The 16,866-nt window shown below is 39.1% G+C and overlaps 1 protein-coding gene across 1 annotated transcript; it reads right to left on the bottom strand.

Moving 5' to 3' along the window:
• Positions 1-14,151: 14,151 nt before the first annotated feature.
• On the bottom strand, positions 14,152-16,535 carry LOC129239161 (antigen 5 like allergen Cul n 1-like). The gene is made up of 3 exons (XM_054874493.1): positions 16,344-16,535; positions 14,650-15,035; positions 14,152-14,588 (listed from the first exon to the last, which is right to left on the bottom strand). Exons 1-3 carry the CDS (start codon positions 16,476-16,478, stop codon positions 14,342-14,344), a joined length of 768 nt encoding a protein of 255 aa, XP_054730468.1. The 5' UTR covers positions 16,479-16,535; the 3' UTR covers positions 14,152-14,341.
• Positions 16,536-16,866: the final 331 nt, after the last annotated feature.

The raw sequence follows: 16,866 nt of genomic DNA, 5'->3' as shown, positions 1-16,866 counted from the left end.
GGCTAATTTTGATGGCAAGGCTTACTCTTTCCAGTAAAAAAAACAAACTTAGCTTTAACTTTTAATTATAGCTGATCTAAATTAAATTTAAAACGTTAGAACTCCACCCTCTTTAATTACTGTTAGAGCTCACAATCTTAATTTCTCCACTCAAGCAAATACAACTTTTGCAGCATCGGGAACCAGGTCTATGAAGCGACTAGGGGACAGCTCTGTACCTTTGTAAAAATGTAGAATTGTCATATTTTTGGCCATACTTATCCATAATTGGTCGCTACCGCCGTAGCCGATTACGTTGGTGCATGACTTCTATTCTGAGTACGTGGGTTCGAATCTGCATGCAACACCAAAATGAAGAAAAAGTGTTTTATAATAGCGGTCGCCCTTCGGCAGGCAATGGCAAACCTCCGATTGTATTTCTGGCATGAAAAAGTACCCCATAAAAAACCATTTGCCGTTCGGAGTCGGCATTAAACTGTAGGCCCCTCCATGGTTTTGAAACAACATCATGACGCACGCCACAAAGAGAAGGAGGAGCTCGGTCAAACATCTAACAGAACTTTATGCGCCAACTATTTATTTATTTTAATCCATGTAATTAGAACTCATCAACTACTGATTTCCCATGAAAAATGAATTGGTTAGTGCAGCTTATAGCGGAATTTATAATCGGGACGTATTTAAAAAAAAAAATCGAAGAATCGAAGCAAATCTTCTAGAGGCTGTTACTGGGATATAGATATAGAGATCTGCTCAATAATTTAACTAAAATAAACATCGTTTAAAATCTCTTTGGTTTCAGCAGGACTTTGTCACCTGCCATACGTTCAGAAATGGAGCTGTACATTCTACCTCCAAAATCATGTAATTTAACACCTTTGTATAGTTTTTGGTTTTGTTGCGGCCAATTGTTCGGAATAACTCTTCATAATTGATGTCATGAAACTTTCAACTGATTAAGAAAATACTAATCCTAGCATTATTATTTCAATTTCTACTCTTACACTTGAAAAAAACACCACTATCTTTAAGTGAAATATTTTTTTTTATATCGCGTAATCACTTAACTTTGCATTACTCATACGACCTGGTGGGATAATAAAAAATATGGCGCATCTTTATAAAAGTATTGTCTACAACTTTCTTTCCTAAAGTTAAGACCTTTCATAACATGCGATTCTAAAAAAAATAGTTTAATATATATATTTAATAATTTATTATAAATAATAATAATTTTATAATTTTTTTTGGTTTTTGGGCTTTCGAAAATTCCAAAAAAAAGGAAATCATTTTGAACAAAAAAATTACATTTTTTGCTGAAAGATTTGTTGTAAATTAATTTCCGAAAAAACTATTATATTTGAATTTATATGTATGTATATGCATTTATTCATCTATATATATAAATATAAGTATGTACACGATACCTAAACATACATTTTACATACATGAATTTGAATTTAAAGACTAAACTATAAAAGGTTTCAACAATAAATATGAAAATATTTTAGTTTTATATCCGAGTGTTCATATAAATGTGTATGCAGAAAGATTACAAATAAAATTAGTATTATAGTTATGTAAAAAATAGCAATCAGTCGGTCTTGGGTGCGTTTTAAGGATGGTGCATCTTGGTTTACAAAAATGCTGTTTGTCGGGCTCTGTGAATTCATTTTCGATCTGGTATATTCCTTCTCTAAAACGAATGTTATGTAAAAGTGAGCACCCGTTAAATAAAAGGGTTTCCAATAACAGGTGTTATTTTGAATAGCCCGTTATTTTGGTAGATGTCGCTTTTGAAGTTGTCATTTTTTGATATTTAACAAGCAGAATACAAATAGAACGATACTCGCTTAAATAACGCGCTGAAATTTTTAAAATTCACTACAAAAATGAACATTTTTGGGTCATCGTGAAGCTCATGCAGAAATTGGTAAAAAAATTCGAAATTCGAGCTGTTGGGACAAGTTGGTAATGTGAAGAATAAAACCCGCGCACGTCGCTCAAGAAATGCCAAAAATATTGCTGTTGTAGCCGAAAGTGTTGAAAAAAACCCAGGTTTGTCCATTTGTCCATTCGTCGTTCTTTGGAATTGGGCATTCCACAAACGTCATTAGATTTGGATCTTAAGGCTTATAAAGTCCAGTGAATACAAGAACTCATTTAGGTTTTAAGGCTTATAAAGTCCAGTGAACACAAGAACTCAAGTCGGTCGATCGACAACAACGTCGTATCTTTGCTGATTGGGTCGTTGAAATGCATGAAAATGATCCGGAATTCCATCGAAAAATCATGTTGAGTGATAAGGCCCATTTCCACTTCCACCTCGGTGGCTTCGTCAATAAGAAAAATTGTCGAATCTGGGGCTCAGAAAATCCAAGAGTTATTGTTGAAAAGCCTCTCTATTCTCAACGTGTGACTGTTTGGTGCGGTTTATGGCCCGGCGGAGTCATTGGACCAAATTTTTTCGAATATGAAGCTGGAGCAACAGTTACAGGTGATATCGATATGATAATCGATATGATTAACGATTTTTTATGGCCGGAATTGGATGGTATTGATCTAGACAACGTTTATTTTCAACAAGATGGCGCTACGTGCCACACAAGCAACGAAACCATTTATATTTTATAAAAATAACATCTCTTATTGGAAAATCCTTTACTTGTCCAGTAAACCTGGACCATATAAAAGGGTCCTTTGTTGAGATAAGCACCGCTAATTTCCATTAAGAGCGCCAAAAAGTCTGTCAACTGGGTTGCGACATTTGCACAAAGCCTCAATGTATAGGAATTTCAGACTTGTGGTTGGTTGTTAGAGGAGTCATCAGACATGGCTCCAAAAGATACTTAGAAGCACTGCAGGCAATTTTTGATTTTCAATTCCCTTATTTTAATTTAAATATATTTATTAATAGATTAATTTATATTATTATTATTATTATTTATTAAAATATAATTAAAATTATAGGTTAATCTAAGATAAAAGCTCTAGCTACCAGGGCTATCGACTTATTAATAGATTAAAATCAAAAACATGTTATAGTTTCCATTTTCAAAATTTCGTTGCATAACCCTTCGCCGTGCAGAGTAGGATGACAAATGTATCTGTAAGATTTAAAAGCGAATATTGATTCTTGAATACTTTACAAATTATGTTGTTAAAACTCTTACATGGAGCGAATGGTAACCAGGGCAGTTGACATACATCTCTTCATGAAGTTTCGGTGCCAAAATCGACACGTGCGTGCATTCGATCGCCCCAATGGTATCTCCCACAAACTGCGGGTAACAGACGACTGGTTCATGGATATTCCCCACCACTCACCTACGGATCGTTGATAACACCCAGTTGTAAAACATTGCAGTGCAGCTAGAAAAATTGAGAATTAACTTCATGGTTATTAACTTCATAGTTACTAGACTTAGATACCTGTTTTTCAGTTGAAATCGCAGTTATTCGGGGGGTCCCTGAAGATGACTGTCAAGCTAAGAAATTAGGTTAGATTCTGAAGTTAACCGGAAAAGTACTTAGAGCTCCCCTGCAGCCAAATGAAAAGGATTGTACACATCCCGTAGCAAAAGTCTATCCACTGTTCGAGGGTTCACTAACTCCTCCCCACGCGATAAGTCATAAGCGAAATACTCAAATGACAGATTATTATGATTGATCTCATCGATTTTTGTTAATGGATTTCCGAAATCTTTAAAATTGTGGTTAAGGAAAGATAACATCGCGAATAGCATTAAAATGTATTAGTGAATCGCACTACTGGTGAGGAAAACATTTTTTCTTAGTTTTTTAAGAGTTTAAGAACTTCATACGAAGCTTTCTATCCGCAAACTGGAGCTTGAGGATCGTGCTAGGGAAATCTTTCCAAGTAGGTAGGATTGGTATGAAGGGAAAATATGTACCGACGCTGGTACCTTTATCCTCACTATCGGTTCTAAGATGGAATTGGGAGACGGAGCGTAGCTTTGCTCTAAATCGGTCAGTTTTTTTATGTATTTTCTTAAAACTACCAAATACTGCTAATTTTTTCCTGCAGAAGTCTTTGCGATCCTGCAGGTATGAAAAATGCTTAGGGAATGTGAGAGAGAGAGATAGTAGCATTTTTTCCGAGAATCAAGCTACGATCAAGGCGCTGACGATGACATGATGCCGATTCAAACTAGTCAACTCTTCTAAGGAGTAGATCAAATCTCTTGGGTGTGTAGGTAATATTCATCTGATCAGGGTTTCAGGCAATAGAAACATAGAGGGAAATGAAATTACTGATGAGCTTGCGGGGAAGGAGTCGACTGAATTGGTCTCAGAGACTTCCTACCCGGTCATCGGCATCCCCCTGACTGCGGTTAAAGGGGAATTGCACAACTTATTTCTCAGGAGAGCGCGAAAAACCCTTTGGTCCCAATACAATAAATGGAAGACTTGGAAAGTTCTAGAGAATCCACTCGATTCAATTTTCAAACTCGAAGCTGTTTTTAACGCTAATTGGAGGATCGGCGCACACGCGTAAAAGCTAGGTTTACCATTTAACCCCCATTGCAGAAGTTGAGGGTATCTTCCAGAGCAGAAGACTGTTGAGCACTTTCTCTGTAAATGTTAAGGTTGGGGCTAAATAAGATTGAGTATTGGTGGTCTTTCGGTGAATCCTACAAAAAATACCTTAGTGCTTTTCACTAGGAAACGCAATATGGAAGGCCTGTTACTACCCACATTGAAAGGGATAACACTGCAACTGTCTTCTGAGGTTAAATATCTAGGAGTAATCCTAAATAGTAAACTTACCTGGAAGAAGCACGTCGAGCAGAAGGTCTCTCGAACACTAAAAGTATTCTGGCAGTGTAAGTGAACCCTTGGCAATACATGGGGTCTGTTATGTATTGAACGTATGGTATTTATTAAGTGAAACTGTATTATTCTTATGCACATATGTATGTAATGTATGTGTAAAATTTCGGAATCCGCGGGACAATGTGTTCGGTCGGTGTCTCAATTACATCTGTTTTTGCTCATACATGACAGGGTCTAAGACCGGCTGTACATCACCCTGATTCGACTCATTATTACATACGCCTCTGTAGTATGGTGGAAAGCCACAATGGTTAATTCCAGAGTAAACCCCTAAACAGGCAGAGAAGTGTGTGCTTGGGTATCACAGGTGCCATGAGCACAACATCTGGTGATGCCCTTAATACCATCTGAGCTTGCAATCTCTAGATCTTCAAATTCGAAAGCAATGAAGGCGGCGTACAGGCTCAAGTTAAACGGAGTCTGGGGAAATGAAGTACTGGCCACTGTCAGATATACCACTAGTTGCCGGAGCGGTGCACACTGTTCTCGATGCCGGAGGACAATCTGGTGCCTCCTATGCCACAGGACAGATGGCGGCATTCCTTACGGAAGTCTATGCCATCTTGAATGTGCCGTACTGGCTAATTGAGAAAAAGTGGCGGGGCAACAGTATTGGAATTTGTAGTGACAGTCAAGCTGCCGTTGCTAACCCACGCTGCTCTTCGTAGTTAGTCGGTGAATGTAAGACAAAACTGAACAGTGTTGCAAAACACAACAAAGTTAGTCTTATTTGGGTGCCTGGACATTGTGGTATTGCAGGGAACGAGTTAGCTGATAAATTGGCAAATGAAGGCTCTGCAAGTATGCCACTAGGCCCTGAACCCTTTCTAGCTGTCAATTCCGCATCGATTCAACTATGAATTGACGACTTCATGAGGTCTACTCACAGAGGTCGTTGGTACTGGTGGGTGTAATCACAAGACAAAACGTCTGTGGTCAGCATATACCATGGGGGTCGTAGACAGCCCGATATGCCTATCCTGTGTTGAGAATGACGACACTGCAGAACATTTTATCTGTAGCTGCCCTGCATTTTCCAGAATCAGACTTAGGCTGTTGGGTTGCGATACACTGAGTAAGGACAAAGTTCATACTCTTCCGGATCTCTTAAAATTCATCAATGAATCCAAGAGATTTGTGGAAGAGTGACCTCAAACTAATTTATCCGTTTTTACCATCCACCTTTTATCTTTCCTATCTCTATTCTTTCTACTGATTTCTATCCGGGTGTAGTACAATGGTCTACTAATCTAATCTAATCTATTCTCTGTAAATGTCCTGGCTAGCTAAACGATTAAGATCACTGGGCTGGGTGATCCTTTCTTCGCGAGCCTGAGGCAGTGCGCCAACCTAAATCCCATCCAATCCCTTCTCTATTGCATCAACAGCTCTGGTTATCTGTCGATATCTGCCTGTTGGAGGGCTCAGAATGGTAACAAAACGGCGCATTGGGGCTACTAAGGACTGATACTTCAACCATTTCACCTACCGACCAACAAGATACACTGCATGATAAACGAAATTCATTCATAATACTTTTTTGTTGTAACAATTGCTTCATTATTTTCTCATTACTTGAGCAAATGTTTTGGTGTTGTTTACTTACGCGTGTGGAAAATATTCTTATCAGTAAGAATTATGAAAGAATGATTTTACGGTAATTGCCAACAGCTACTGCACAAAGATGTTAACATACATACCTACATATGCGTTTGGGTACATTTGCACAGGTATGGAAGTACAGGGTGGCGCAAATTAATCACCTTATCGGAGGATTTATAATAACAAATTAAATTCTCATCTTATCGACCTGCACTTGGGGTCGATTTTTTTTGCCAATTACTCACCGTATTTAGACCATTCAAAGTGCTTGTGCTGCTATGCTGAGGGACATCCCGTCGGTGGGACGATGACAGAAAACATTCATTTGACTTAAGGGGGGACCCTCATTTATCGGGTCAAAAAAATCGATTTTTTGGAAATAATTTTAATCTATTCTACAACTATTTAAGAATATACTTTCAAAATTTCAAGTCGATATCTGTATTTTTGAAGGAGTGACAAAATTTTTAACAGGACGCGACGGGTGGCCTGATCGCCTGTATCCAAAACTTTAAACGCGTTTTTCTCGAAACATCATTTTTCGATTTTGTGTACACAATTGAGAACGCTGTATTGAACCAATCAGGCTTTGCAATAGCTCATTTTAAAGATAATTAAATTGTTTTCAATGTGACATTAAGTGTTTTTTTAAAAAAAAAGATTTTCATATTTTTTTGTAATTTTAAAGTCAATTTTTATGCATGAAAAATCACTTTTAACATAAAACTGGGTAAAAAATATCAATTTCGACATTTTTTTTTTTAAATCAAAATGTCACATCGAAGGTATTATCCTAAAGTTTTAAAAAAAATTTTGTTTTTTTATTTCAGAAAAAAATTCAGAGCGCTAGAATGTACGCAGATAGAATGAGGTGCCATGGACGAGGTGTATATTTCCATACTTAAAATGTTTTTTTTCTTCTCCGAAAATTTTTGTAGACAGTCAAGACATTTATTAAAGTACTTTATGAATTACAAAACGTTTGAAGTTATTTTACCTGAGAAAAAAATTCCCAAAAATGATGCATTTTTCGACCGTCTAAATGAGGGTCCCCCCTTAAGTGGGAAGTCGATTATTTTGAATAAAATAAATTGGTTTTAATAAGGAAACTTATTTGTTCCTCTTATTTTTAAAAAGTTCCGTTTACCCTGCAATGCATCTGTTTAATTTTTATGGTTTCGACGAGAATCATTTGTAAAAACGTGAATGAATCACGTTTTGAACCAGTTTTGTAAATATTTACATAAGTAACATTTTTAAAGGTAAAAAGTCGCTACTGATAAGGTGCACAAGCATTTTTTTAAGTAAGGAAACAATATTTGCGTGTAGTTACCCTGCCGGAATATTTTTTGTGGTACCGAAGAGGTGCACTTCTTGTGAATTTACAATCAGAACTAATTCGCTTTTTTCTCTTTTCCATTCAAAAATTGTACAAAAATAAATATTTTGCGTTATTATTGGTTTATTCAAAAAAGGAAGCATTCCAGTTATTTATTTTAGATTTTCATTTATTTTTTATATTTCTTACTGTGGCTGCCTCGGCTGACTTCGCCGTAGCCCATCCTGTTAACACAGTCTTCCCAAAACCTTGGTGTCGGTTTCTAGCTTCGGCTATCGAATGACTTTCTCGATATTCGCCTTAAGAACCTCCTGAATCGTTACTGGATTATTCGCATAACATCGGTCTTTCACGGCACCTCACAAAGAAAAGTCTAACGGCGTTGACTTATAGCATGTAGTGTGATCCTGCCGAAACCGAAGATGACTACAATTTCCGGCCATAAAAAATCGTTTATCATGTTTTTGTAGCGCTCAACGTTAAGTGAAATGCGTCTTGAGCAGGAATAAAAAAAATAATGGGGAAATGCTGCCACCACTCCAAAATTAGCTCATTCCGATGATTTCTTCAGCCCATAGGTCGCACCAAACGGTTCTTTTCTGTCTTCAATGGATGTAATGGCTGTTCTTGAATGGCTGCGGGTTACTCTTCAGCCCAAATACGGCAATTTCGCTTATTGGCGTAGCCATTAAACCAAAAGTGGGCCTCATCGCTGAACAAGATTCGAGTCCCAAAATGCGCATCTTCGGCGAGTTTTTCCCATAGAGCCCAACGACTGAAATTATGACGCTTTGGAAGATCGATCTGCTCCAAAACTTGGACTACCTGTATTTTATATGCTTTCAAACCAAGATCTTTACGTAAAATCGCCTAAGTAGTGCCATTAGATAGGCCAAGTTGTTGAGATTGGCGCCGAATCGATTCTTCCGGGTATTCGGTAAAACTCTCATTTCAAGTTGCAATATTCTCTTCACTTCTAGCTGTACATGGTCGAATCGGTCGAGTATCATCCAATGAATATATATGGGGCGTTGTGCCTTTAAACAGGCTCTTCTAAGCGCAACATGCCGATATATATATACATATATATATAATTGGGGCGCGTACACCTTTTCTGGTTGTTTAGCCTGGCTTCTCCTCCTATTTGTGGTGTGCGTCTCGTCAGCATGTTCCACAAATGGAGGGACCTACAGTTTCAAGTCGACACCGAACGCCAGATATTTTTTATGAACAGCTTTTTTATGGCAGAAACACACTCGGAGGTTTGCCATTGCCTGTCGAGGGGCGACCGCTATTAGAAAAAAACTTTTTCCTCATTTTGGTGTTTCACCGAGACTCGAACCTACGTTCTCTCTGTGAATTCCGAATGGTAGTCACGCACCACCCCATTCGGCTACGGCGGCTGATATTCGAAGGACAAATCGACAGAAACCGTCTTACACTCGCTCGTCGGGTTGGTGGAAAAAAGTTTATTAGACACAGAGTTTGCATCGGTTGCTTTCGTAGACATAGAAGGCACCTTCAACAACATAAACAAACGCTATAGTAGATTCTTTAGAAGATTTTGGAATTGAGCCACACGTTGTTGTCCTGATAGAAGCTATACTCGTCAGAAGAAAGGTAACGGCTAAATTAGGCAGCCCTACTTTATGTAAGCAGACAAGTCTGCAGAGGCACACCGCAAGGTGGATCCTTGGATTTTGGCGGTAAACTCCCTATTGCTGACCCTGCAAAGAGGGGGATTGCCACGTCACGGCTTACGCAGATGACCTAGCAATTGCCGTTAAAGGCAAAAATCCTAACACCCATATGGATATTTTGCGCTCTAAAATGGCCACACTTAGAAGTTGGATTGAGAACAGAGGATTCAGTATAAAACGTCGCAAAAACTTAAATAATTCTCTTTACAAAGAAACATAGGCTTCCTATAATCTCCTTGCTAATTTTTAAGGGTGTGGAGATTCCTTTGAAATGGAATGTCAAGTACTTAGGACTCGTATTAGAAAGGAAACTCACGTGGAAACCTAGTATTAGGGAAGTGTAATGAAAGCGTTGCATTATACTTATAACGGTTGATCAATTAAGAGGAGTTTTTTTCATTTGCGTTTTTTTTACAGATCGCGCGCGAGTTGTGGCAAACTGTCATCGTGGATTTGTTGAACAGCGTTTGGCATTTCATCATGGAAAGACTCACTCACGCAACAACGTCTATAAATTGTTCAACTGTATTATGAAAATCAGCGTTCTGTGACAAATGTTTTTCGTGCGCTTAGACCGCATTATGGTCAACATAATCGGCCTGCCTTAAACACTATTCGACATACCATCAACAAATTTGAATCCGAATATTCATTGGTGGATAATTCTCGACCGAATAGACCACGTCCAGCAAGAAGCATTGAGAATATAGCGGCAGTAGCAGAGAGTGTACGTGAAAACCGCGATGAATCGATTCGGCACCGTTCTCAGCAACTTGGACTGTCGTATGGAACAACTTGGTCAATTTTACGGAAGGATCTTCATTTAAAAGGATACAAAATACAGCTCGTACAAGAACTAAAGCCAAATGACCTTCCTGCACGTCACCGTTTTGCTGATTGGGCTCTTGAAAAGATTGAAGAAGATCCGCTGTTTTCGAGCAAAATTTTGTTCAGCGATGAGGCGCATTTCTGGCTCAATGGTTACGTCAATAAGCAAAATTGCCGTATTTGGGATGAAGAGCAACCAGAACAGGTTCAAGAGCTACCTTTACACCCAGAGAAAACAACGGTCTGGTGTGGTTTATGGGCTGGTGGAATCATCGGTCCATATTTTTTCAAAAATGATGATGGCCGCAACGTAACTGTGAATGGTGCTCGCTACCGTACCATGATATCGGACTTTTTGCTACCTGAAATTGAATCTAATGATCTCTACGACATTTGGTTTCAACAAGACGGAGCCACTTGCCATACAGCTCGTGAAACAATGACTTTATTGAGAAGTCATTTCGGAGAGCAGCTGATTTCACGTTTAGGACCTGTGAGTTGACCACCAAGATCTTGTGATATCACACCTTTGGACTTTTTTCTTTGGGGATTCGTGAAGTCCAAGGTCTATGCTGATAAACCAGCTACGATTGAAGCTCTGGAAGCCAACATTACGCGTGTTATTCACGACATACCAGTCGAAATGCTCGAACGAGTGATTGAAAATTGGACCTTCAGAATGGACCACCTTAAGCGTAGTTGGGGCCAACATTTGAATGAAGTCATATTCAAAAAGTAAATGTCAAAGAACGTCCTTTCAAATGATAAATAAAGGTTTTGAACATAATTTACATTTTTGTTTTTTTTTTAACTATTGAAAAAAGCACCTCATGATTGATCACCCGTTACTTGCAAAAAAGCGGTCGGTTATACATTGGCACTATACCTCCGTAGTTAGGTCAATTTTAATATGTGTTGAGGCGTAAGTCTTTCCGTGACGAAATGTCAATGAACATTGAAAAAATTTATGTGTTTAGTTTGACAGTAGTCACGCGTGATTTGTGAAAAAACGCTTATTGAAAAAAGTATTTCCAATCTGATCACTACACTACTATCATATTTACTTTACAGCTTCTATGCGGTCACACTGTGAATAGCGATGCCACTTTATTGCCAGGTCATTAGAAACGAAGTGGTTCACAATTAGCGAAATCGCACTGGCTTCGAATCAGAAATTTGTTTACTAGTGCAAGTTTTTCCTATCGGGTATCTTACAAGTCGTATTTGTAGTTGAAATTATTCAGCTGTTTGTAGAAAATTACTTAGAGTGCAGCTGCTGGTTTATTTTGATTTCTTTATTATATAACAACGCAGAAATAAATTCAATTCACGCGATACAAAAGCAGACAGTAAATACAAATTTTTGCGTATATTTTTATGTACATAGCCGTGTTTGTATGTATGTCGTAAAGTAAGACAAGGAAGTAAATATTTTGGTTTATGAAGCAGAGTATATGAAGTGATTCTACATAGATGAGCTCGTGGTTATATATTGAGGCTCCAGAAAATATTTTTTTTTGCTTTAAGAGGCGGCGAGTATTCTAGAATTGAATAACACGCAAGTTTAGACTGCTGCTAATTTATCATTTGATTATTTTCGAAGGCCTGGAAGCCTAGTGGTTGTTCGATGGAGCCTGTTTTTAGTTAATAATGATACATTCCTTTAAAGCTTACCAGGTACTGTGGAAGAAAGGGTCATTTTGCGGCCGAGCTAATAAACTTTATTAACAAATACAGTCTGTGTCAGAAAAAAGGAACTGCGATTATTCATGAAGTATAAAAGATATATATTTAAATTTTTTTTACAAAACAACGCGTCGCAATTACTCAATAAGCCGTGTAGTCTTCATCGTTGCCGAGTATAGCCTGGCATCTTCTTCATGCTTTGAACCAGTTTTTCGCAAACTTGACGCACGAGCTGCTTTAAACCATGGACTGGCCTTCCGGCAAGAAGCGTTTTCATAGTTCTCCACACATTTTCAATGGGGTTGGCTTCTGGGGACTGGGACGACCCGTCCAATACTGTGATGCCTTTTTCTTGTTTTGTTTTTTCTCAATGTGTTTTTCTGAGAACAGTGGTTTTGATGATGTGGGACGGCAGGATAGGTTCGCCTCCTTCAGTCGATGGTGTTGACCCTCACATCTATTCCCTTTTTAGCAAGTAATGGTCGTGCTTGGCGTAGTCACAAAGAAGGGTTCCGCTTGATAAGTTAGACGATCACTTTATCCCGCTTTTTTGTCGTTACTCGCTTAAGCCGCGCTCGGAAAAGCCCTCAACATTTTTGTACACCTTATATCGCGGCCGCCGTAGCCGTACGAGTTGGATTGGTGCGTGACCACCGTTCGGATTTCAGAGAGAACGTAGGTACGAATCTCGGGGAAAGACCAAAATTAAGAAAAAATTTCTGCCGTTCGGAGTCGGCTTGAAACTGTAGGTGGAACGACACCAAGACGCACACCACAAATAGGAGAAGGAGGTAATTTAGTCTGCGTCGTGCCACTGCTGGGCAGTCGCATAGAACGGGATCTGCTGTTTCTTGTGCCTCTTTGCAGAGCCTACAAGAATCGCTTTCTATCGCTTCATGTGATAATTAAGTTCACAGTGTCCTGTTAGTAATTAAGTGTAAAGTTTTATGTCCTTTCTGCTTAGGTTAAGGATTGCTTTTGCCTTCATCCGTTTGGGATCAATGAGCCGTTTGGGCTCTCCAGTAATCTCGTTGCTCCTGCTCACGTAGAAAGACACTTTTGAAGCTGTTATATACCCCGCAGAGTCGGTTTGAAACTGTTGGTCTCTCCATTTGTGAAACAACATCAAGACGGACACCACAAATAGGAGGAGAAGCTCGGCCAAACACCCAAAAATGGTGTACCCGCCGAAAAGGTTCAGAACCTATGCCCCCTTTTTCGCTAAAGTGTCCGCAATTTCATTCCCTTCGCGCCCCTCATGTCCCGGAACCCAAAAACAGGTAACAAAGCTTCTTGATGCTAGGGTGTTGAGGATTTAAAACATTCCCAGACCAACCTTGATTGGAATGAGAAGCTGTCCAGCGATTTTAGATTGCTTGACTATCAGAGAGAATGTTAATATTGGCCCCGAGCGTGCCTCTCCGTAGACATTCACTGGCATACAGCTCTAAGGCGTTGGCCTCCGCCTGGAAAATGGAAGTGGTTTTTCCCATTGCAACTGCTTTTTTGAAATGTGGTCCGACAATTTCAGCCCCGGCACTACCGTCTTCCATTTTGGACCACAGTAAGTAAACCACACTTGTGCGCTCTGTTTTAGGAATATTTCATTGTTGCTCCACGCTGCGCGGTTATTAATGACCACTTCGAATTTCTTGTGAATTGGTGTCAACTTGGTTATCAACTTTTTGTCGACCCTTTCCAGCAAGCACATCGGCAATCTCATTTCCCTCTAGGTTTCTATGTTACTATGACCTAGAGCTCAGATAAAAAAAATGTTTCCTGCACGATCGAGACGTTTGCTTGTATGCTTGGATTCGATTTGACAAGTATAAACTGAGACTCGGGTTTCGCACACCATCCGGCTCAGTGATTTTGACGCTGTCGAAAAGATTTTAGAGATCCTCAGGCATCTAGAGATCAGTGAGGATTTTCTAGAGGTCAGGCATACAATTTTGTTGAGACATTCCATAACAACCTGACTAAGAAAATATGGAATTTTCCATCGTACCAAATTTGGCACCTTGTGTATTGCGATCAAATCAGCGGGAAGGTTATTTGTTTGGTCTCAACTCCTCGAAAAATAAGTATTTTCGCACAAATTTCACAGAGCCACAGTAAATATCAGGAAAAAAATGAAAATTCACATCAATAAATTTAATTGGTTGATGTAAAATTTGGACATACATACAAATAACTTTGTCTACACTACATTTTTTTTTACATTTTTAAAATTTGCTATGATCAATTTAATTGAATTGTTTTCATTCCACGAGGACTTCAATGTAACGAGTATCTCTAATCGCACTATGTGATTGCACTAAGTGCCTCATTACCATTCGTTGACATCATAATTTTCTGAAGTTGAACAAAGATTACGGAATTCCGAATTTCTGCCACTCTCACATTCCGAAGCTGGAGTGGAACAACTTTGGTAGATCGGGTAATCTATCATATTCGTTGTCGCATAATTGCAAGCGAATAAAGTAGCATTCATGCCCGCCCAGTCGTAGGAGGATGCGGCGCATCCTACACGAATGTTCCGGTCCATCATCATGACAGTGAAGTGACCAAAGGCGCTAGAAAGAAAGCAATTCATTCGATTTAAATGCACACAATTTTGAATGCACAAATACTCACCGAAAGCCACTACTCGGAAATCGATTTATATGACTCATTTCAGTGTTCCGAACTTCATCATACCACATATCGATACAATTTTGTAGCAATTGCTCGATACTCGGTGGCACCGACAAAGCTATCATAGCTAGATTCTGTCCCGAATACTTGAAGGCTTTGGTATTACGACAGGCATCGTGTGTTATTTCGCAACGTCTGACATTCAGTGCCGCCAAATAGGCCAGTTCGTCGTCCCATTGCATGGTGGCCATACGGCAAGCCATCTCCAACTGTGTGTGCCCGCCAGCGACTAAGTCGCGTTTGGTATTATGAGCATTGACAATGAAATTTTTATTTTCCTGTGTTAATGTAATCATGGCTGGATTCTGACAGGACGATGCGAAATTCTGTTAAGGTAAATATTTAGGATAGGTTATTAGAGCCTACTTAGATATTCAAATGTTTGAGTACGTAGATTGCGACCTTAATTTCGAGAAAGGGCAATACTAGTTTAAATTTATAAGACTGCATTGGTCTCAGAGATCTCCTACGCAGCTACCGGTATCCCCTTGACTGTTGTTAAAGGGAAATTGCACAACTTACTTCTCAGGAAAGCGCAGAAGAGATGGAGCTCCATTTCTGCATGTGCTTTTTCGAAAACCCTTTGTCCTCAAATGCAATAAATGGAGGACTCAGAAAGTTCTAACGACTCCATACAATTCATTTTTCAAACTCGGAGCCGTTTTTACCGGTCATTGGACTATAGGCACACACGTAAAAAATCTAGCTTTACCATTTAATCCCCATTTCAGAAGCTGTTGGGATCTTTCAGTGAAGGAGACTGTTGAGCACTTTCTCTGTAAATGTCCAGCATTGGCAGCTCGATGACTAAGCCAACTGGGTGCTCCTTTCTTCAACAATCTAGGGCAGTGCGCCAGCCTTAATTCCATCCCATCAATTTTCTCCATCAGTTACACATCAACAGCTCTTGTTCGCTGTAGACATCTGTCTACTGAAGGTCTCATAACGCCATCAAATCGACGCTTTAGTGCTACTTGGGAAGTGCCAGACTGGTCCTTCAACCATTTCACCTGCTCACCCACCAACTTTCTGCGCCGAGGTGGTCATTTGGCAGCGCCGAGACGGCTGATAACACAATTGAGTTCGCAAAAGATCGATTGTAGTATGAGCTGTGTGGCATGGTTAGCCATTCTGCTGAAACCAAAGATCGTCGAAGTCCATGTCTTCAATTTGGGGCCGCAAAAAAGTATTTATTTTGTCTTTGTAGCGCTCAAAGTTGAGCGACGTGCGTTTCCAGCAGCATTTTCAAAGAAATTCAGTTTGACAAGCAAATGGTCCGCTTCTAACTTTGAAGCCGAGTGAATGCACGTCTCCTCCAGCATGCGCTCACTGACATTATTACCGGAGACTTTTATGAGAGTTGGGACTTCGAGAATGCGTGCGACTGCAGTTGGATTTCTTCAAATGTTCACTTCTTCATCCCCTTGGAGGAGTCCATATTTAAATCTACTAGCTACAGCGTATTTATAATGGGTGTTTCAGCCGATATTTTTCAGCTAATTTTCCTATTTCCCGAAATGCACTCCACTCCACTCCATTTACGATATTCGATTTTGATGGAGCAGTAGCTTCACAGAGTCGAAAAGTCAAGCGCCAATGTTATTTTTTTGTAACTATAGGAGTTTTTCACTTACACCATCGTGATTGCACCCAATATGTGCCTGTCCGTCGTGACATAGCGAGGGATCACAATAATCTGTCCCTTCCACAAAAACAGCCAGTGTGGCTACGAGGACTAAAATTTTGCTATGAATACGCGAAACAAACATTTTCAGTGTCGTTACTGACGTCTGGTTAATTTACTTTTAATTTAGGTGGCCTTTCGTTGCTATTATTTATATGGATTCCAGAAAAACAGTCTTGCCGTAAGTAATAATTATTTTCATGGGAAAAATTCAATTTAAGTTATTACACTTTTTAATCGAAATCCGTATTATTTGGAAAAAAAGCTTTTCAATGCACAAGTTGCGCCGAGTATAAAAAGATTTTTTTTGTATTTATACAGGTTGGTTGAAAAGTAAGGAAGCAATAATTAAGAAATGCGAATTTTTAAACGAAATTAGTTTTTTATTCGTTTAAGTCTTTCTCAACTTTAAAATACGTATTCCAATTATAATCCAATAATTTAGTACAATCTCTGTAATGATTTTTGGGAAA

This window comes from Anastrepha obliqua, chromosome 2 (genome assembly GCF_027943255.1).
Source record: "Anastrepha obliqua isolate idAnaObli1 chromosome 2, idAnaObli1_1.0, whole genome shotgun sequence".
Classification (NCBI taxonomy): Eukaryota; Metazoa; Arthropoda; class Insecta; order Diptera; family Tephritidae; genus Anastrepha; species Anastrepha obliqua.
The sequence above is the reverse complement of the archived record's forward strand: the minus strand, read 5'-3'. Positions and strand labels throughout refer to the sequence as shown.